The sequence below is a fragment of the Molossus molossus genome, unplaced genomic scaffold (assembly GCF_014108415.1).
Source record: "Molossus molossus isolate mMolMol1 unplaced genomic scaffold, mMolMol1.p scaffold_m16_p_11, whole genome shotgun sequence".
NCBI lineage: Eukaryota > Metazoa > Chordata > Mammalia > Chiroptera > Molossidae > Molossus > Molossus molossus.
The window spans coordinates 43,805,979-43,828,170 of NW_023425346.1; the positions used below are offsets into that span (position 1 = coordinate 43,805,979).

Genomic DNA, 22,192 nt, shown 5'->3' on the forward strand with positions numbered 1-22,192 from the left:
CAAGCAGGTGATGTTGGAAGCCGAGTTTCAGATGACCTTGGTCAGGGGTTGAAATTTGGGTTAGTTTTGTATGATAATCAGAGATGATGTGCACAAAGTAACTCAAATAGTGTTTGGCACATAGTGGACATCAATGAGTGGCAGCAATAATTACTTGGCCCTGAGAATGGAACTTGCAGAGAGAAAACATCAATGTAAATAAACAAAGAATTTTGGACATTGATGTGAATCACAGAGCTGGAAGGGATCTCTGATTCAGATTCTGACTTTATCTCCTACTAGGTATACTACCTAAGGCTTGTTACATAACATGTCTGTGCCTCTGTTTCTATATAAAATGGAAATAATAATATTACCAATTTCAAAAGTTGCCATAAAGATTTCCTGGAGTGCTTCAAGTGCTTAAGAACTATGCCTGCTACATGGTGAGTGATCAAAAATGTTAGCTATTACTATTATGTTGTTAGTATTTTACAGTTGGTCAAACAAGCCTCTTGACTCCTTATATGGTGCTCTTTCTATCAGCCCCTTTGCAGCCTAAGGAGAATCACATACAAAATGATGTATGTAGTCAAGTTTTCATCAACTAGATTAACGTGGGGAATAATGGATAATTCAAAACATTAAAGACATTTTTGGTTATCTAAAAGCAGATTCACCTCGGGAAGACCCGACAAAGGCCTATGATGAGACGCTTCCATATTAGTGAAATTTGTGGTCATGTTATATGGTTGACTTGTCTTCGTCAGGCAGAAGGAGAGAAGCCAAGCCTCGGTCTGTTAGGATTTGGGAAGTGGCAAGGAGACCCACCAGGCAAGCATGGGGACCCGTCTCCTTTATTCACTTCATCCAGAATGACCACAGAGGACTGATGGAGGGCTGGAAGGTTGCTATAATCAAGACTAATCAGACAAGATCTACATGGAGCACCATGCTGGGGAAGTGAGGATGCTTTGTGTCCCATCTCCCTACCCAAATAGTCAATTCTACAGCCAATAATTGAAAATAGACTGCATCCTACTTAAAAATGTTAAGATTTGAAAAGGGCTGGTTTTTCTCTTGTTTGCCAAGCACATGTGATAGGCCAGACCTGAACGAAGCCAGGTTGAGGACATACACACATTTTACTCTCTGTCTATTGGTCCCAAGTTGACAGTCATACATCTGAGGAAAGTATCACTTAGGTTGTTCACTCTGATCATCTTTATACATGTATAAAGGGCTGAAATTTAAAACAAATTTAAGAAACTTATTTGTGATTTGTACTTTCACCTGTATTTAGCTTTGCGTGCTAATTTTATTTATTTTTTGCTTATAGTATATATACTCATCGTTAACTTACTAAAAAGGAAGTATAAACACTGATTAAGAAATTTGTGTTAAAATTCAGTTTCACAGGTAAAAATCATCTGAGATTAATATACCTGGAGGCTATCATTGCTGGAACTGGCACTTCTATGGGACCTACATGCTCAGGGTAAGTGGCGTCGATAATGAATATCCGAACAACAGGATTCTTAGCTCCAGCCTGCCAAGAAAATGGAGATAGATAAGCTCATAAAATTCTAATTATCACCAACATTTGAAAGATGCTTTAGGAATGTAGGCATATTTTTTATATGCTAAAAATGTTAAGTATATCACTGTTGAAAACATTCTAATTATAACATGACCAGAAATTTTATTTCAATTTTACTTGCAGGGCAATTACAAATATTGTGTCAACCGGAGTGAAAACACATATTTTAAGCAATTAATGAGGGAGCTTTGATTCACAGGGGAAAAAAAATATTTTGGATAAGAAAATGCAGTTCTGTAATCAATATTCTCTTTTCTGACATTTAAGACAGACATTTTCTATTATTATTGTTGTTGTTGTTATTAACCATTTAGCCCTCTGCTAGTACAGAGGTAGATTGGTGTTGGGAGGAGAGTGTAAAACAATAATGAAAGATAAATTTTGCTTTTAACCTATAATTTGGTCCAGACAGTCAGCAAACACTCAATTTCCTAGCTAGTTACATTACTCCAAAATTAGGAAAATTTCACCTCCAAGTAAAGGTCTATGGAATTTATACTTTTCTTGTTCTGTGTTTTCTGTGCTATTATTCTGTGCTAAATTATATGACAGCGTAGTTCACGCCCAAACAGCTTCTTAGAGTTTCTCTGTTATTTTACCACAGAAAAAGAGAATCTTATAATTGTTAAATAACTTAAATCCACCGTTTTAGGTAAATAGTCTTAAATGACACCACGCTGTCTGGATTTATCTAAGGAATTGTGCAAGCTTCCTTCTGACCTCCCTGTTTCACTCAAAGCTCAGCTGGGACGTCTTGCTTCTTCCAACTAGCCTCACCCCTCAGTCCAAAGTCAGGTGACTCAGCAGCCTCAGTCTCCAAAGGAATATGAGAGTTTGGGTCCCCATTTCTCTGTCAGTGTCAGTTACTCCTCAGCTCCGGGTTTCTTCATCTCTTCCTGCTCTCTCCACCCTCCTAAAGATCCAAGTCCTTTTACGTCTTGGATCCCAAGTATCACACCTCTCACTCCAAACATCTCCAACTTTCAGACTTTATATCTGGCTCTTGAGAGGTCTCCTACTTAAACACTCATCTCTATGCCTTTATTTTTTTCAAATGATTTTAAACATACATTTCAAATGATCTGGAATTTCTGTTTCTGTCTCTATGGCCCCTTTGGCTCACTTCAGAGTCCACGTGTGTATATACATCCACCTCATCTTCGTTACATAGGGACCTACTGGATCCATCCATAACAGTGTTCCCTGGGCAGGTAAAAATAATGGGGATGAAAGGACATTGAACTACATTCTAAAATCACTTTCACACCTGGCTGGTGTGACTCAGTGGATTGAACGAAGTTCCACGGACTGAGAGGTCCCAGTTCAATTCCCGGTCGGGTTGCAGGCTCAGTCCCCAGTAGGGGGTGTGCAGGAGGTGGCTGATTAATGTTTCTATCTCTCCCTTCCTCTCTCTCTCTAAAAAAAAAATCAATAAAATCACTTTCACTCTTTGTGCAAGAGAAGGATTTGTGATTTGATCTCCTTTCAGATTTCTTATCTAAATTAAATTAGGATATGATGCTCTCCTCTGTGACCTGGCCATTCTCCAACCACACATATAGGTCTCTTCAGACATGAGAATGAATGAAAAGTATGTGCTCTAAGACTTTAGAATGTTTATGCAAAAATCTTTTGGCTCACCCCAGTCTAATTCACTCCAGGCTCACAAACTTAAGCTACATTGCATGTCCAGAAAAGATCATAAATCATGCCTACTTCTATCTGACAGGAACATCAAGTTCAACATTTGTATTCCTCATTCTAGTTTGCATTTACATGAGAATTCAAGAAAGAACTGCAAAACAGAACTTTACCCTGAATTTGGAGCATGAAATATGAAAAAATTAAATTTAAGTTAAGCTTGTTTTTCCTCCATGATCTAGACCATATGTTTTTCAAAGATTCTGCAATAGAATTTAGCAAAGACGACTTCATCCAGCAAAACCAGATGTCCAAAGCAACAGATGTCCATATAAATAATAGATCACAGTACAATGTTTGCTTTACAATGCACAAGGATAAGAAGCTCTCCAAACTTGTTGATCCCACCTCTATTCATGGTATTGGTTGTTCATTTTGACACCAGAGAAACAGAAGCATCTGCTAAAAGTATTCAACATACCTTTGGGTATGGAATATTTATTGTTCTGGGATATTGCTCATCACCATAATAGGAATAGGCAATAACTGGTATCTCTGTATCATTAAACTCTGCATATGCCAAAAAGTTTCCATTTGGAGACCACCAGAGAGCATATTTTGTAGCAAACATTTCCTCTGAAAAATAAATGCTCACATATTAATTACAACTACATCTTACTATTAAAAGTTATTATAAATGACTCAAAATACATTGTATATATCTATTTATTGCCTGAAATAATTTATTTAATGTAGATGTGACATATAATCATACTTTGGTTAGTAAAAGATAAATAATCTGAGTTTAGAGGAATAGTTTAGCCTCTTACCCCTTATCAAACAATTAGTCTTCTTAGGATTTGACATTAATCAGAAATGTAATTTTTAAAATAAATAATAAACATATTAACAAGAATTAATTTTTTCATTTGGGGCTTATAGTCACCTAATATAGCCTAAACAAGGAAACTATACTACAAAGTGACATAAACATTGAATGTTGACTCTCTCTCCAGGGAATATAATAAAAAACAGTTAAGTTATATATATTTTTAATAAAAGCAAGGACCAGAAAACCTTCTAAAGTTCAGTTAAGTCATGGATCTTACAGGACCTAAAGAGAGGACAAAATTCACAGATAAAAATTAAGAATATTTTCCTGCAAAATAATATAGGTAGTTCTTTAGGGTTTTTTTTGTTTGTTTGTTTTTTTAATTTCTAAAAAAAAAAAAAAACCCTGAGAAAATGAACTAATACAACATTTAAAGATTATACACTTCTTGGTCTATAAATGATTACCACCACTCTATAATACTCATTAAAAATAAACTCTACCAGTCTATTAAGATTTTGTTCTTGCAGCACATGCACTTCCTGCTCGGAGCATGAATAACAGCTCTCAGAAATGCCACCATTCATCTCCGGAACATACCACGCACCTAAATGTTACTAAATGTATGCAATTATTTTCCATTAAAAGCCCCAAACAGCAGCAGTAGAAAAAGAATATAGCTTACCTTCATAAACCCAGTCTGGGATTCCATTAAATATTTGATTTTCTTTTCCATTATATGTTATTTGAAAAGGTGGATATTCTGGTCTTTGTTTCAAATAGACATTGTTTTGATACACATATGCCTGGAAGTAGTGGTAAGCTAGTTAATAAAGGGAAATTCCATAAGAAAGACAATTAAGTCTGTATTTGTGCTCATTGTTGACCTAATACCTTTTAAAAGTGTAGCGATCCAGATGCAAAAAAAACCTCACAACTACAATATCATTTTAATAAGTCAAAAGAAGTCAACCAACTCACATTATCATCAGTTATGATTTTTAAAGTCTATATCAAACAAAGAATAAAATCTACTATTTTATTAATGATTTTATTACCCAAGTAAATAATTATGTATATTTACAGAAAGTAAAACAAACCTCTGAATATTAATAGCTAGCCAGATCTAATCTTTATTTAGAGTCCTTAAATAAGAGCTTGGACAAAATTTCATGTTGTCTGAAGCTAGTCTGGGAAACTTGTGAAAACCATGTTTTTCCTGAGCTTTCTGGCACAGTGCATTCTGGCTGAGCACACGGATGAAGTTTCTGACTGCGATATTTAAAGAAGTCTATCCATGAGCTTGAGATATTGCGGAATTCTCAGACGGGTTACAATTTATCAAAACTCTTCTTGATTTTAACCACTAAAAAAATGGTAATAAATGTATTTTTTTTTCCTTTTAGGGAAGGAAATTTGACAAAGGCACAAATCAAATCGCTCTTCTTTAATTTAAATGATTAAACACTTCTATAATTTAAACACTTACTAATTTATTCCCAACAGGTGACCAGCAAATATACTGAATTTGACGAGGAAGCTCTTCTCTTCTTACAAAATCTCTAGAAAGAAAGGAAGACAGAAAGAAAGAAAAAACAACCAAAAATACTTTGCTGTTCAGTGAAAAAAAAATCTGCATACACAGAAAAAAATAAGCAAACAATAAAAATGAAGGGTCATCCTCTCTTGCTTCTTCAAACCTAATGGAGAGAATGTAGCCAATGAGGCATGGAGAAATGGGGTAGTAGTTGCAGTTCTTCACTAGTTACTTAGAAGTCATTTAACTTCCCCAGTCTCCGTTTTCTGACCTCTGTAGTGAGGTGAATGGATTAAAGCGTATTATAGACCGTGAAAATAGGAATAGCTCTAGAATTCTCTAATGGAACTCCTTCATTTTTTAGAAAATAAATGTGAGGTTAGAGAAAAAAATTACGGTTTTAAAATTACATTGTTAGTTCTTGGCAGACCCCCAAACTAATCTCAAGTCCTTACCCCTCATTTGTACACACTAGGCTTAGATGGTCGCTGACGTGTGCCTCCCAGCTCTGAAATTTTATAATGATGCCGAAGTTCGGTACATACTCTTGCACATTCCCATTCACAACCCCCATCTCTGTGAATGCATATGCATTTCGAATTTTTGAAAATAAGATGCCATTTGACAATCTCCCCAGGGATCTGACTTAAAATCAGAAACGGAAAGGAACATCTGATCTCATGCAAAACTGAAAAACAGATCGCAGAGTGGGCAGTATGCCTTGTTTTCAAAGTCCTACACCCATGGGGAAACTTCATATATCCTATTAGCCAAAAATCTCACTTTGATCCTTAGAGTCACCTTGCAAATACTCAACGGACTACTTGAATTGTGGAGTTTATGTACTTCTTCAGCAAGATTGTGCTCAGATTTTATGAGTTAGAGTCATAAGATGCCATGCTTAAGTTTTAATTATTATCTTCTTGAAGATTGTATTAATGGTTTTATTTAGATTTGTAAACAGCCCAAGTGTCCATCAGTAGATGAGTGAATAAAAAAAGCTGTGGTACATTTATTTACCCAATGAAATACTACTCTGCAATAAAAAAGAAGGAAATCGTATCCTTTGCGACAGCATGGATGGACCTGGAGAGCACTCTGCTAAGGGAAATAGGCCAGTCAGAGAAAGACAAATACCATATGAGTCTACTCATATGTCGAATCTAATGAACAAAATTAACTAACAAACAAAATAGAAACAGGCTCATTGATAGAGAACAGACTGACATCTGTAAGAAGGGAGGGGGTGGGGGCTCTGTGGGAAAGACGAAGGAATTAAGTTTTTAAAAAACCTCATATAGAGATAATGGTATGGTGATTATTACCAGAGGGGAAGGGGGAAGGAGTAAAGGGGGAGGTAGGAAAGATTATTGGGGGAATAAATGGTTATGGAAGAAGACTTGACTAGGGGTAGTGAACACACAGTACAATATACAGATGATATATTGCAGAATTGTACATCTGAAACCTATATACTTTTATTTAACCAATGTCATTCCAATAAATTTTTTTTGAAAAAGAATCCTTCTGTGGAGATGCAAAGCAAGACCTACCTGAGGAATATTTGAAATCTTGCTCCCTGGCATATGTCATCAGTTTGGCTCAAAAAACTCTTAATAAAATTATCAAAACCCAAACAAAACCAAAAATCTGCCTCCAAGGAGTAACATGAGAAATATGAAGAAAGACTCCCTTGCTTCCCTCTCCAAAACAATGTCTCCATCTGGATCTAACATATACCTGACATTTCTGCTTCTCTGATTTTTTAAACGTTGGACACTGTGAAGATTTGTAATATACATTACCTTGCTTTAACTTATTAGGTCATGTAGCCTGAGGCCTGAACAATGGGGGAACATGGCACTGGATAGACCCGTTTTGAGTGGAGAAAGGGTGGTACCCCCGGAGGAAGAAGACCATTGGTACCAAAAGGGGAATCCTGACTGCCAGAGAGCAGTTTATGAGCCCCAGGCCCCTGGGAGGTCTGGAACATATCGGAAGACACATGATGGCACCAGCGGAGAAACAACCCAAAGACAAACCATTCTTCACCTGCTTCCCAAATCAGTCTCAAGCCAGTGCTCCTGTTACCTTGACCTTGTAACACTGCCATCTGTTGCCAGAAGCTATGGACTCTTCCGTGCAATCATGGAGACAGTGCAAAGCTGAAAATGTCAGCACACCGTCACTTCATGACTGGCAAGTCACCACAGTTGCCATTTTGTGTGTTTCCTAAATAATGAACAGTATGAGAGAAAGCAGAGGAGGCTGCCTTGCGAAGGCTGTTTCCTGTCTCCTCAGTATTCCTTCCCTTGCTTGAAACCAGAACCGTCTTCATTTCCTCGTGGTAGATTTATATAGACTATTTCCAGGCACACAGAAGGCTTAGAGTTAGTAGTATTTAATTTTGTCTTGAATCTCAACGAATTTGTCATTCCTCACTTTCCAAATTATTGTATATTTACCTGACCTGCCCCCCCCCCCAAATCTGGCAAATTAATAGTTGTGAAGGAAAAAAGCCCAACAACAGTGGTTTGATTAAATTCACTGCACAAAAGCTAAATATTTTAAATGATTCTAGGACTTTAAGCTTATACAAACCACGATTCAAATGTTAGTGTTACCATATTTTTTTGGAATTCTGTTCAATTTGGTGAACCTCAATGTAGGTAGGACTTGGAGAATTTCAAGATGATTAAAAAAAAATAAGCAAATGATTAATGCCCTTCTTAAGGCACTAATGAATTCAATACAATTCCATAATTGTATCAAAAGAGTAGGTTTTCTCCTCACTAGACTAAATGATTCTTGAGAGTAGGGTTGATGCCTTGAGCTCATTTATATATTTTCATATTTGCTTTTCACAAAATAGGTGCTCAGTAAATATCTCTTGAATTTGGTGACAAAGTGGATCAGAGAAGAGAAAGACTCAGCATTCATTACAGGAATTTAGATTCTATTTTATTTACCAGTCCCTACTTCTTTCTTTTCTTTTTTTTTTTTTTTTTATCCTCACCGGAGGACATTTTTCCATTTTTCGTTCAGGTAGAGTTGGGGGGAGAGAGAGGAACAGAGAGAGAGAGAAACATCGATGTGAAAGGGACACATCGAGTGGCTGCCACCCACACAACCGACCAGGGCCGGGGACAAACTGCAATCGAGGTACGCGCCCTTAGCGGGAACCGAACCCGGGTCTCTCTGTACCGCAGGCCGACGCTCTAACCGCTGAGCCAAACTGGCCAGGGCCCTATTTCTTAATTTGATTGTTTAAGGAGATCAGAGTTATTCTCTTCTAAACCTTTAAAAGAGTAGATAAATACTTTTTAAAATTTCTGTGCTCTTGCTAAACAAAAAGGGCAATAGACCATAAGATTTTTAATACCTCTAAAAGACATGTGATTATTTTTTCCTTTTATATAACATAAATAAGATATCACATTAAGATGAGTAACTAAACCAATTCATCTTCTTTTTTTAGTCAAACTGATTTTTCTAAAGTACAAATCTGATCATGTCATTTTCCATTTAAAACTCTTCAGTGATTCCCTATTGTCATCGGAAAGAAATCTAAACTCCTTTTAATGGTTTCCTCATTAGTACTTGGCCCAAGTTTCTGGCCTCAACTCCTTCCCAGCCTTACACCACCTCCCAGTAGTCAGCATGCCCTCCTCCAATTTCAACTCAACTGACCTACTTTCAGTTTCCTGAACACTCCATGCTCTCCATTCCCTTTGTGGTTTTACATAATATTCCTTCTGCCAGGAATTCTCTTTCTCCGTCCTTCTCCTACTGACTTATTCAGATACTTTTTCAATTTGAAATTGTATATATATCAAATAGTTAAACATACAAAGAAGGAAAGAAAATAATATAGTAGATGACAGTTTATCTACCATCTAAACTTGAGATATTATCATTTTGCAATTTTAAAAACAATTAATTTAGAATCGACTAGCAGAGCATGTGTTCATATACAAGTAATGCTGCGTCTCTCTCCCTCTGCTTCCTCCCAGTGAAGTAGCCGCCCTCCTAAACGAGTGTATCGTTCCCAGGAGTGTTTTGTACTTTTACTACATATGTTTATTTCCATAAATAGTATATTTGCAATTTGGTGTTCAGTCCTGGGTGGGGGGGCTATATTTTATATAATAATGTAAAATATTAGCCAAATGAAAAGATGAATATTGCATAGAAATATTTTCTTTAATTTCTTATTTTAAAGGTGCACATATATTGTAAAGAAGTAAGAAGCTAAGATCAGTAACAAGATAGTGTAGTCAACCTCAAATCAGAGTTTGGAATGAAAAAGTCTACGTATTAGATTGATTTAACAAGTATTCATAAATAGACATAAAGTTTTACCCATTCGTAAGGTCATAGATGTGATATGTTGCCGTGTAAGAGTATCTCCAACGCTGTCAGAAAGAAGAGAGGCAAAGACAAATTTAAAAGCTTGTATCAGGAATGCATAATCATAGACTATTCAATTCAAGGTTCAGAATTACGGAAGGGCTATTTTCACAGGGCACTAGGAAGGATATGTTTCAATTTCTAATTAGTCTTCATTTAAAGAATTTCACTGTGGATTTTGTGCTGTTCGTCCAAGTTCTACAACTCAACAGTGTTTCAACCCTCACTCCATAAGAACCATATTCAAAGACATTTCTTAATATAAAAGTACTTCTTTGACACACTATATCATAAGACTTTTCTCTTAACATTCACCTTAACTGAAATAAAACTGCCACAGTTTCCATGGCCCATAAGGATTATCCTGCACCTGAGTGATTGGTTATCATGATACCCATTAAAACAGAGTGAAAAGAATTCCATTAAACATATAGTTTTATTGCAAAATGCTTGCCTTTCTTTGAGTATGGTTTTTAAATTAATAAAAATTTGGGGGGAGAGATATAGCTTAAACTTCCTCCTTAAAAAAACAGTTGTTGTTTCTCATAAATATATTTATATCGTGGTTAGTGAATAATGCTGATATTATTTTGGATTTTATTTTATTTTCTTTATTGATTTTAGAAAGAGAGAAAGGGAGAGAGAGAGAGAGAGAAACATCGATGAGAGAGAACATCAATTGACCACCTCCTGCATGACCCCACAATCTGGGCATGTGCCCTGACTGGGAATCGAACCACTGAGCCACATGGGCTGGGCTGGATTTTATTTCTTAAAAGGACATTCGAACTCTTGGCAAAGAAATGCCAGAGGGTTGAAACATGGCTTCCTGGAGGGTGCTGTTTCCAGGACCTGATCCTTTGGGAAATAATCAGTTGACAGAACAACAGGAAGGGACAAGATTGATTTTTCATTCTGAATATTAAGGGAGTTTGGTATCGTGAGTAGGATATGAAAAATAACAGTTAAAGCTAAAGGTTCTTGATCTAAAATAATTATTAATTGTTTAATTCAATAATAAATTCCCCTGCCCTTTTGCAAAAATTAAGATCATCTTGAAGATATATAAATAGAAAAAAATAAGTTGATAGACTTATCCTGCAATTTGAGCCAGAAAGGAAAAATTAAGCAATGGTAAATAGTGGTTTGGTGGGATTCTCTTACACTAGGCTTTCAAAGACACGGGTTAAAACCCTGGTTTACCACTGACTATATATTATCTTGTTTGAGCAAGTGAGTTAAATAAGTTACATCTTGATATTTTCATTTAAATAATAAACTTTTAGCCCTGGCCGGTTTGGCTCAGGGGTTAGAGTGTCGGCTGGCCTGCGGTCCAGAGAGACCCAGGTTTGGTTCCCGCTAAGGGCGCGTGCCTCCGTTGCAGTTTGTCCCTGGCTCTGGTTGGGTTGTGCGGGTGGCAACCACTCAATGTGTCCCTTTCACATCGATGTTTCTCTCTCTCTCCCCCCCCCCCCCTCTATCTGGACAAAAATGGAAAAATGTCCTCCGGTGAGGATAAAAAATAAAATAAAATAAATAATAAACTTTTATGAAGTTAAAATGTGGGAATTAACTAATGATTTATGATCTCAAATAGCTTTAGAAATACAAAGGATAATTCACCCATTTGTGATGAATATCAGCCCCAAACAAAGTGTTTTTCCCCAGAGTAAAGTAGTTTCTACTACTTGATGATAACCAGATAAGTAAGCTAAATTATTTGTTTATGTTCTAGTTATGCTATTTGAGCTCATCTAGAGCCCACATTAACTTCTTGAATATTTAGATAAAAACAGACTCTTGCTTCCTTTTAAGTTTATAAACCAAACTTTGAATTAGTAAGAGATATAATCAGATATACCCAAATTAAATAGTCAATACCTTTGAATAATCACTTTCTAAATATGCAAATTGACGATCAGACGATAAGCCATAATTTGAAGCATTCACACTTTTCTGAAATTATAAAAAAAATTGATTAGAATGCAGAAAACGTAACAGAGCCATGTTAATTTGTAGTTCTACTAGAATATCATATCTTTAATATATCCTACTTGCATTTATCTTCAATGTAATTTTCAAATATTTATGTAGTACCTACTGAATACAAAGAAATTTACTAGGTACTATGGGAGGAGGATATAATAAATATATACTTTGTGATTTCAAGAAACTTCTAATGTTAAATTTGTAAGTAACTCAGATTACAAATTAGTTCTATAAGAGAGATATAAATATAGCATTACAAAAGCACTAAGGAAGAAGTGACTGAATCCAAATGAGAGTAATTGTTTGCACAGAGGAAAGTGTCGGAGCTTGGCTGTAAAAGATGAATGGGCTCTTGAGGGGAGGGGAAATAGGAGGATAGAGGGTCCAGGAGGAAGGAGTAGCTGTGCCCCTGTGTTGACTGAGCATTTATTCTATGTCAGGCACTGTCCTAAGCACTTTCAAATGTTATTTCATGCAATTCTGATATTACTCAAAAGAGGTCTGATTGTTGCTACTTTACAGAAGAAACTGAAGCATGATGATGTTAGTGTAGTGTGGAACCTCACCCAATTTTCCACATCTAATAAGTGACAGCCAGAATTTGAACCTCAGTTTGCCTGACTATAAAAATTGAGTTCTTTTTTTTTAAATCCTTACCCAAGGGTATTTTTCCACTGATTTTTTCAGATAGAGTGGGAGGGAGGGTAGGAGGGACGGAGAAAGAGAGAGAGAGAGAAGCATTAATGTGAGAGAGGTACATTGATTGGTTGCCTCCTGCACTGCAACCAAGGTACCTGCCCTTGACTGGAATCCGACCTGCAACTCTTTGCTGTCGGGCACTCTAACCACTGAGGCAAACTGGTCAGGGCAGGACTGAGTTCTTAATTTTTATCTCATACCATATTATTTCCACAGAAGAAGAAAGATGCTAGGTGATTTAGAGGGGGGAAGGGCAGTAATGTAGTACAACTAGAAGAGAGAATTAAAGGAGGTCACAGTGGGGACGGAGCTGAGAAGGCAGGTTGAGTCCAGATCAGTTGTTAAGAGTTTAGGCTCTTCAGTAAAGAACTGACAAAGTCTTTGAGGAGGAAGATCATGTTGGATAGTTGGATACATACCATGGTGGCATTACTCAAAATGATATATGATTCTCCTGTTTCAATATTATAAAATACGATATTATTATCTGTAGATTGATGGAGATATTCTTCTCCTTGAAACAAGAAGAAAAACGAAACTTGAAATAATCTCCCTTAACAGGAATTACGTTTATAACAAAGAGAAACCTCTCTTATTTCACAGACTTACTTTGTTTTTCCTCTTTGTCCAGTACATATTACTTTGTCAGATTTAAAATAATAAGTTAATGGTAAAGGGAGAAAAGAAAACTACTTTCCACAGAAGTGACCTATTTGTTAGTAGCAGCCCTATTCTAATCAGTTCAGGGTGTTGGAATAAAATTGAATTTTATCTGTTACAAAGAGGATAAACTAGTTTCAAATGGTATGTTTCTTTTGCAATAATACATTTAATTAGGGTTGTATTTGATTTAGTTTAAAATCTATTTTATGTACATTTTATTTTGAAAAGAGAAAAGTGGAAATATTTTATTTTGTTCAGTGGCACTTTAGACAAACTATAATGTCATACATAATTTAGTTGACTTTATCATTTGTTTGATCTGCCTTACTTGGCAACATCCCATTTTACAAAACTATATGTAAATATCTATTTTATGACCCTTAAAGGATTTGTTTTTAGGGTGGAATTTGTCCATTCCTGTGATTATCCAGATTAACAATGGATTTCTCTTTTGGTAAAATTCTCATGACCGCTCCTAAATAGATACTTATCTTCCATTCTGAAAAGCTATACCTTATGCTCAGATTATTTTAACAATTCTCAGCTTTTACTGTCTGCTAAACTCCTACTGGCATCATGATTTTGGGGGTGGGGGGGTGGGAACTGGTCTAAATGGTTCTGTAAAAAGTGCTTTTCTGGCCACTTGACTTATAAAGATAATTGCTCTTTTTTTTTCATGTCAACTGATATGGCTCTGTCACCATAGAGATGCAATGGCACTAAAAGCAAAAATAAAAACAAAAAATACATTAAAAAACCCCACCTAAAAGTAAAAATATAATTCACCTACCTGAAATCCAAGTTGGAAAAAATGTCTTATAATAAAATGTCCCATTTAAAATATCTTTCAGTGTGAGCGCTCTTCTTGTATCTCCATCAGAGTTATGATCTTTGGGGGAAGAAGAAACTTATTATTACTAAACAGAAGATTAATAACTCAGATAAAGTCTAAGCCTCTCTTTCATCTGTTCTCATATAATAAAAAGATCTTCCATTTGCAAAACACTAGTTTAACTCCTGTCTTAATAGCAGGGACATTGTTCTTCAGTCAGAGAAGAATTGTCAGAGGTTTTTAAGGAGAGTGAAGTGAGGTTCCAAGAACTTTAAGCCTTGCAAAGCTGGGATTGAAGACCCTGTGACTTTGATTAAAAACTTAGCCCCTCAAGCACTTTATTGCATTTCCTCACATATGCCTGGCTTGAATTTCTACTGATTTACCGATGATGTATTTCAGCAGCCCAGTTGGTCAGACAAGATCAGCCAGAATTCTTACCTTCAGACATCTCAAGAGAAGCATTAATGGATGATAATGGCTTATCCTGACTATGGATTATCATAAACAGAAAGTGAACCAGAAGAAAAGAAAATTACATAATCTAGACACACAATCTTAGAAATTCCAAGAGTAGAGTTTTTTTCCATATAAAAGCTAACCTAAAGTAGCTTATAACCATGAGCAAATTGCACTTATATTTAAATCATCCAAACAATTGTGTTTTTCAAACATGACTACTCTTGGACCCCTGAACAGTCAGATATGCCCAGTGGATATTATGGCAGCCAGCTTCCAATCTCCTTCATGCCCCTTTTCATTCTCTATCCCTCCCACCGTGCCCCTCCTCCAGGTCATTGCTTACAGAACCAAAACTTAGGAAAATGTCCCATACCTTGAATAGCACTTATGAATGTGGTATTTGTCCATGTACAAATAAAACTGCTGGAGATGAGAATTTTATCTTTCTGCTAAACTCTTCCATAACTTTCCATGACTCTTAGGATAAAGGCCATGAATGTTAGTGTGGACTATTGGGCCTAGGTCTGGATGGCCTCTCCCTCCTTCCCTTCTTGCCCCTCTCTCACTAGTTTCTAGACTTCAAACATGCTGGGCTTCCCGTTCCTCAAACACTCATTTTGTCCTCCAGAGCGTCAGCACCTCTTTCTACCCTCTCCCTTCTTCTCATAACTTCTATGCAGCCTCTAGAACTCATTGCGAGGGCCACTTTCTCTGGGAAGTCCTTCCTAAACCCCTGATTCAGGTCTGGCTCCATTGTTATACATGATCATAGACTATCTTAATTTTTAAAAGAGATTTTGTCTTAGTTTGTAATAATATATGTATTTGAGTGATTATTTTATTAATATTTCTCCACCTCCCTCTGTATTCTCCAAACAGTCGCCATTAGGCTGGAGACCATGTATGTCTAGTTTTACTCATCATCACATCCCTAGTGTCTAACACATAGTAGCCATTTAATAAATACTTGTTGAATAAATGGATACATGAAATGAAGGATGGGAAGGTGGATGAATGGAGGGAGAGATCGATGGGGTTTGTGTCCTCTTCTTTACAGAATGGTTCTACTGCTAATCTCTTGTGTGGCCTTGCAAGTCAGTTTCTGGCAACACAGCTTTCTCACTTGTAATATAAAGGACGGTACTAGAACATGTAGATAATGCCTTTCAGTTCTACCACGTGAGATTTTGAAATGTGAGACTCAACAGGCTCTGTTAGCCGTGTAGTTGCATAAATGTACTGCCCTGTGACAAGAGCCAAATGACCAACTGGAAAATAGTATCATCTGCTATTTTAACTGATTAACACTGAAGTTTGTATGCCCCACATGATTGATAAGGACCATAAATTATTTTCTTAATTTACTAAAAATTACTCTGGTGGCTATAAGAACACAAGTGATGGATGAACTCCTTTGCAACCAAACAGTAAATGTTTATTAACATTAGCTTATTCTATATTTTAAAATGATCATCTTCTTACATTCTCTTTGTATCCTAAGTGAGGTTGTACATTCTATATAACTACTTATAATGAAAGTTATTCTTTTTAAGAAAATGACCTTGTGCAAAATTCATGCCACTGATTTTATAACTCCCAATAAATGAATAAAAGACCATTTTACTACAATAACATTAGAATAATTGTTAGGTGTTTAAATTAGATTATATTTTGCTCTCCTAAGAACAAATTGCAATTTGTTTCTAATGTTGTCAAGGGGAAATTCTAGCACTATTATTAGCAGTGAAGATTACTATGTTTTTATTTATTTTTAGAGAGAGAGGAAGGGAGAGAGAAACATCGAAGTGAGAGATAAACATCAATCAGTTGCCTCCCATACACACTAAGCTTGAAATCGAATTCACAACCTTTTGGCATATGGGATGATGCTCCAATCAACTGAGCCACCAGACCAGGGTGAAAATTATTTTCCATTTGAGATAAATTTAACTTGTGTCTACACAATCCTAGACATACAGATATAAAATTTAGTGAATCCCTTTATTGTGAATACCAAAAAAACTAGATAATTATTTTACTTTTAATTTTTTATATTAATTCAATAAATAAGTATAGAGATGTCCTATTTGTCTAGCATAAATAATGCTTTTATTATGGCTAATCTTGCATATAATATATTTTCCTTTTTAAGTATCCTTGCATATAATTTTTCTTACTTGCAATTATGCTTAATTGAGAAATTCTTAGCTAAAATTAATCTTTATTTTTATACAAAGTTAAATTAAGTGAGCTAACTCAAGTGAAATATTTAGCTCTATGCTTGGCATGTGATAAGCAGTTGATACATGTCAGCTTTTGCTATTATCATAGTTTATCAGTATTCTTCAAATAAATAAATTTGATCAGTGTTTCCCAAACTAATTTGACTGATGAGACTTTTTTGTTTTTTGTTTTTGAATATCTACTAAAATCACAGTCTGGGAAAGAAGGAGTTTCATGTTAGGCTATTAGTATATTTAATTAATATTTACTTTTATTCTAATATGAAATTTAGTTGTACTTGAAACATTTTGGTCATTCTACAGCTTTATAACCAAAATATCACAATTATGATCATAAATACAATTAGTATTAATATCACATATATGGATAAATAAAATTTATTAAAGAGTAGTTTAAAATTATTTTAAAATACCTACACATACTTACTTTTCTTTTCATATAACTAATAATTATGCTGATTCTTATCAGATATTTTCAAAAAGATTTCAAGGATTAGTTATATGCTCTTTTATAACCTCTAATTTAGATTATCTAGGAAATTTACAAGAGAGTATATTTCATATTACTTCCTAGCTAGTCATTTATTTTGAATGTGTTCATAGTAGCTGTAAATGCCAATAATCCACATAGAGAACTTAGTATATGTCATGTTATGACTCAAATTATCTGTATAGCAATTTTCATCATGTATTAATTGTGCTACTAATGACCACAATGATAATAAGTCCCATCGGCACCCAAGAATTAATGAGTAGATATACAGAAAATGTATCCAGAGGGGCCAGTTATATTTATGCAGAAATAGGGTCATGCACAGATTTGGGTTAGGTGAGTACTCTTAACCGCAAATGTGGTACAGGCAAGGCTCGGAGGGTGTGATTATGCTGGAGTAGGCGGGGCTCAGAATGACACCAAATCAAATGGGGAGACTTTAAATTAGTCATTCTTCTCGTTGAGCTAAAAATGACCACATGATTATAAATGTAATAAAGTAATGTGTCTGCTCTGAAATGTTGTATTAGGTCACATATTCAGGGTTACAGAACAAAGTTTACTTAAAATTTCCACCCCAAGCTCTGGTTCTTTGTATATTAGAAAGATTATACACATAATGATGTTTCACTACACTATCAGTGAGGACCCTTATTAGCAGCCACCAGCAGAAATGACCTTCCCTTGGGGTCTGTGGCTGTGCTATTGGCTTATTGCTATCTCAACACTTAACTCAATGTACTGAAAATAAACATTTTTGTCTATAGATTTATGTGGATTGTACAAGGCATAGGTCTTTATCCATGTGAGTAGAGTCTGTGTTTGACTTTTGTCACTGTTATATGACCAGTGGCTAGGAAAATGCTTTGCATATAGTGGAAACATGATAAATATTTTTGAAAGAAAAACAAAATCAACTTGACAAATTTTGTTAACTTGTTTTCATTAATTTCCCCCCAAAGATATACCTGCTCTTACCTTCTATCTTCCTGTCCATGTTGTAAATTTCAGTCTGGACATGCCCTCATTTAAAAATATATCAAAATTTAGTCCTTACGGTCACTTGGGGGTGCTTCTCGGAAAAACAGATTCCTATTCCTTATGGAAAACCTAATGATTCAGAATCTCTCCGGGAATGAAGCCCTGGTAGTTCTCATTTTTACCAATCCCCACCCTCAGGGGATTCTTCTAAAAAGAATTATAATTTAGTGATTTCACTGATTCTACTCAGTAAATTATACTTCATTGTACCCCTGTGCCTATCTTGGAGTTGCCTCTTGCCTACAAACTCTTGGTAGGTGGCCGGCATGGCCTGTCTAGCAAGTCATACCTCATGGACATAGATTCCCCATAACTAAGTGTTGATCATGGCCTTCAAGGAATGCTAATGGTTTCTTGTAATGTTTATCCCCTCACCAGTCCTCTTGCTCACTGTCTTTTGAAGTTATGGCCAATTGGAGTCTTAAGTACATTTTATCTGCTGATTCTTCAAGATGGAGAAAGGGCAAGGGGATGGATTCTGCCCACATTAGACTTAAGCAAGATTGTAGGGAATGTACTGGAGGTTTTGTTTTCAGTGTCACAAGTGTGTGTGTGTGTGTGTGTGTGTGTAAATTAGTATAAAATGTATCTCCATGGCATCAGTCACAATAAACAAGTTCCAATCACCTGAGAAAGATATCACTAATAATTACTGAATGAATAACTGGATTTTCATGCCCCTTTCCAAATAATGTTTTAACATTAAAATATAATCTTTTGATTATTTTAAAAGTTCAGTTTTGACATGTATAATTTTTAAACTCTAAATATTTGAGCAGAAATAGAAATGATCTGAAAACACATCTCTCTTCTATACATAACTGACACTTGATTAACACTTAATTACTGACAGTATCCTTATAGTCAATTTGGCCCATCTTTAGCACGATTCCTCATATACCACTTCAAGATTCTAATTAACTATGCTTTAATTATTTGCATTTCAACTTATTAAAGCAAAGCTGTAAATTATTTCAATTATGAATCCAAGAAATTACAATTCACAAAAACGATTCACAAGCAATGATTCACTGTTCTAATTCATTCTTAAAACTTTGTGTTTATTCTTTATTAAGATTCCGTTTCTATTTCTGCCATTTAATTTCCTAGTCCTGAAAAACTGGGAATAAGTGTCAGAGCAGAGTCATTTGATGTTAGCTCCGATATTTATTACAAACTAAATAAGATAATATGATTTATGAAAGTGGGCACAAAAATGGCTGCCGGGTACCATTGTTCTCATTTTCGTACTTGATTCAAAACGATGCTTATGAAGCCACATCAGGGAAAGTGATGTGGGCTCCCAGGCACAGCACACGTCTCTCTGCTGGCTCTGCAGAGATGCTGTCTATGAGGAGGCATCATCTCTAGCCATCGCATCAGGTCGTGTTTGTTTCTGGAGTAAGCACCACAGGGGCAAATGTAGGAAATATTAGGATGTGAAATCTGCTATTTTAAAAACTAATATCTGGCCTAGGTCGGTTTGGTTTAGTGATAGAGGGTTGGCCCGCAGACCGATGTGTCGTGGGTTTGATTCCAGCCAAGGGCACATACTTCAGTTGTGATTTGTGCCCAACCCTGGTCAGGGTCATGCAGGAGGCAACCAATTGATATGTCTCTCCCACCTTGATGTCTCTCTCTCTCCCTTTCTCTCCCTCCCATTCTATCTGAAGACAAATAGAAAAATATCCTCCTCGGGTAAGGATTAAAAATAAATTATAAAAACTAATATCTGGGCAGAGGCTGACAACTTGGGGAAAAAAATGGATCTGATGTAGCTTCAGACCAGTAATCAGACGCGTTGTAATTTACTGTTTTCAGACGTCCCAAGGACTCTATATGCACGATCCCATTGCATCCTCACAACAACTCTTTGAGATTTATGTTATTAACTCCATTTTACAGACTAGAGCATGAAAATCAGAGAGGCAAAGCAACTTGTCTAATACGTGACAGAGTTGGGGTTCAATCCAGCTCCATCTGATTTTAGAGGCTGGGCACTTTATCACTATACTATGATTGAAAGTGAAAGAACATGTGTAATAAATCAATAACAACAACAGCATAAACCAAACAAAAATAAGGTCAAGAACCAAGCAGCACACAAGGTAGGTAGAATGCAGGCCCGTCAAGTCTCCTTCGCCAGCTCCTCTTCTCTCGGCTGCACACTGGAGTCTGGTGTGGCTCATACGGGTGCTCCTTGGGGCCTGCGGAGGAGCCGCTCCTCGGCCACTGCCTTCTCCTGGGGTTTCCATTACTTGTTCCATTCTCCTGGCTGACTCGTCCACACTGCTGCCACCTGCCACCCACTGGAGTTCCTCTCTGAATTCCAGACTGTATAGCAACCTTCTTCCTGACCACCTCCACTTGCATACCTCATAAGCACCTCAAAAATCCTTTTATATAAAGCTACAAACAGAAAAGAAAGTTCTGTGCTGCCCATCCACATTTCTCCAAATCCATGGCACTATCATTCATATGGTTCCTGGGAGTAATCCTGGAACTCCCTCCCCCTTTATGCCTTTGTCCACCCAGGATGGACAACTCCAAAATCTCTCTCTACTCTTTCTGCTCTTCTCCATTTCCACTGCACCCCCAGGCCAACACACTTCTCGCTAGGTAGGCCGTAATGGGTGCCTGATTGCTCCACCCGGTATTTTATTGTGGTCTCGATTTACATTTTTCTAATGACTGATGATGTTGAGCATCTTTTAATATGATTATTGGTCATTTTTATATCTACTTTTGGGAAATGTCTATCCTGTGTCCATTTATATATGGGGTTATTTGCCTTTTTATTATTTATTTGTGAGAGTTCTTTATATATTCTGAATGCAAGTTCCTTTTCAGATATATGATGTGCAAACATTTTTTTCTCCAATTTTGTGGTTAGTCTTTTCACTTTCTTGATGGTATTCTTTGTAACCTAAAAGTGTTAAATTTCAATGAAGTTTAGTGTATGTCCTTTTACTTCCCCCGGTTGTGCTTTTTGGTCATATATAAGAAACCGTTGCCAAAGCCAAAGGCATGATTTATTGTTATGTTTTAAGTTTTACAGTTTTAGCTCTTATATTTAGGTGTTTGATCCATTTGAGTTAATTGTTTTTCTTTATTGATTGATTTTTAGAGAGAGAGGAAGGGAGAGGAAGAAGGAGATAGAAATATTGATGAGAGAGAACATCGATTGGATGCCTCCTGCATGCCCCCTACTAGGGATTGGGCCCACAACCTGGGCATGTGCCCTGACCAGGAATCTAACCGGTGACCTCTTGGTGCAGGGGTTGATACTCAACCACTGAGCCACACCAGCCGGGCCATTTGAGTTAATTTTTATGCATGGTGTGAAAAAGAGAGTCCAACATCATTTTTGGCATGTAAATATCTAGTTATCCCAGAACCATTTGTTGAAGAGACTTTCCCCATTAAATTATCATGGCACCCACTCTTGCCAATGTGGCTCAGTTGCTTGGAGCATTGTCCCATACACCAAAAAGGTGGCAGGTTCAATCCCTGGTCAGGGAATGGGGGCTTGTGCAAGAGGCAACCCATAGGTGTTTCTCTCTCACATCAATGTTTCTTTCTCTCTCTCTTCCTCTAAAATAAAATTTGTAAAAAAAAAAAAAAAAAAACCTTAGCCCTGGCCGGTTTGGCTCAGCGGTTAGAGCATCAGCCTGTGGTCCACAGAGACCCAGGTTTGGTTCCCGCTAAGGGCATGTACCTTGGCTGCAGTTTGTCCCCTGCCCTGGTTGGGTTGTGTGGGTGGTGGCCACT

The 22,192-nt window shown here is 36.5% G+C and overlaps 1 protein-coding gene across 2 annotated transcripts in view; it reads right to left on the minus strand.

The window, feature by feature from the left end:
- LOC118625221 (fibroblast activation protein alpha) overlaps positions 1-22,192 on the minus strand; it is a 76,227-nt gene that overhangs the window by 44,560 nt on the left and 9,475 nt on the right. Inside the window, exons 3-10 of one of the 2 annotated variants that reach the window (XM_036253926.1) lie at positions 14,141-14,239; positions 13,107-13,201; positions 11,881-11,955; positions 9,952-10,004; positions 5,542-5,614; positions 4,738-4,858; positions 3,702-3,856; positions 1,425-1,528 (exon numbers count right to left, since the gene is read on the minus strand). In XM_036253926.1, the coding sequence (XP_036109819.1) occupies positions 1,425-1,528; positions 3,702-3,856; positions 4,738-4,858; positions 5,542-5,614; positions 9,952-10,004; positions 11,881-11,955; positions 13,107-13,201; positions 14,141-14,239 (775 nt within the window). The remainder of the gene's footprint in view (positions 1-1,424; positions 1,529-3,701; positions 3,857-4,737; positions 4,859-5,541; positions 5,615-9,951; positions 10,005-11,880; positions 11,956-13,106; positions 13,202-14,140; positions 14,240-22,192) is intronic. The other variant, XM_036253927.1, reaches the window with a different exon arrangement.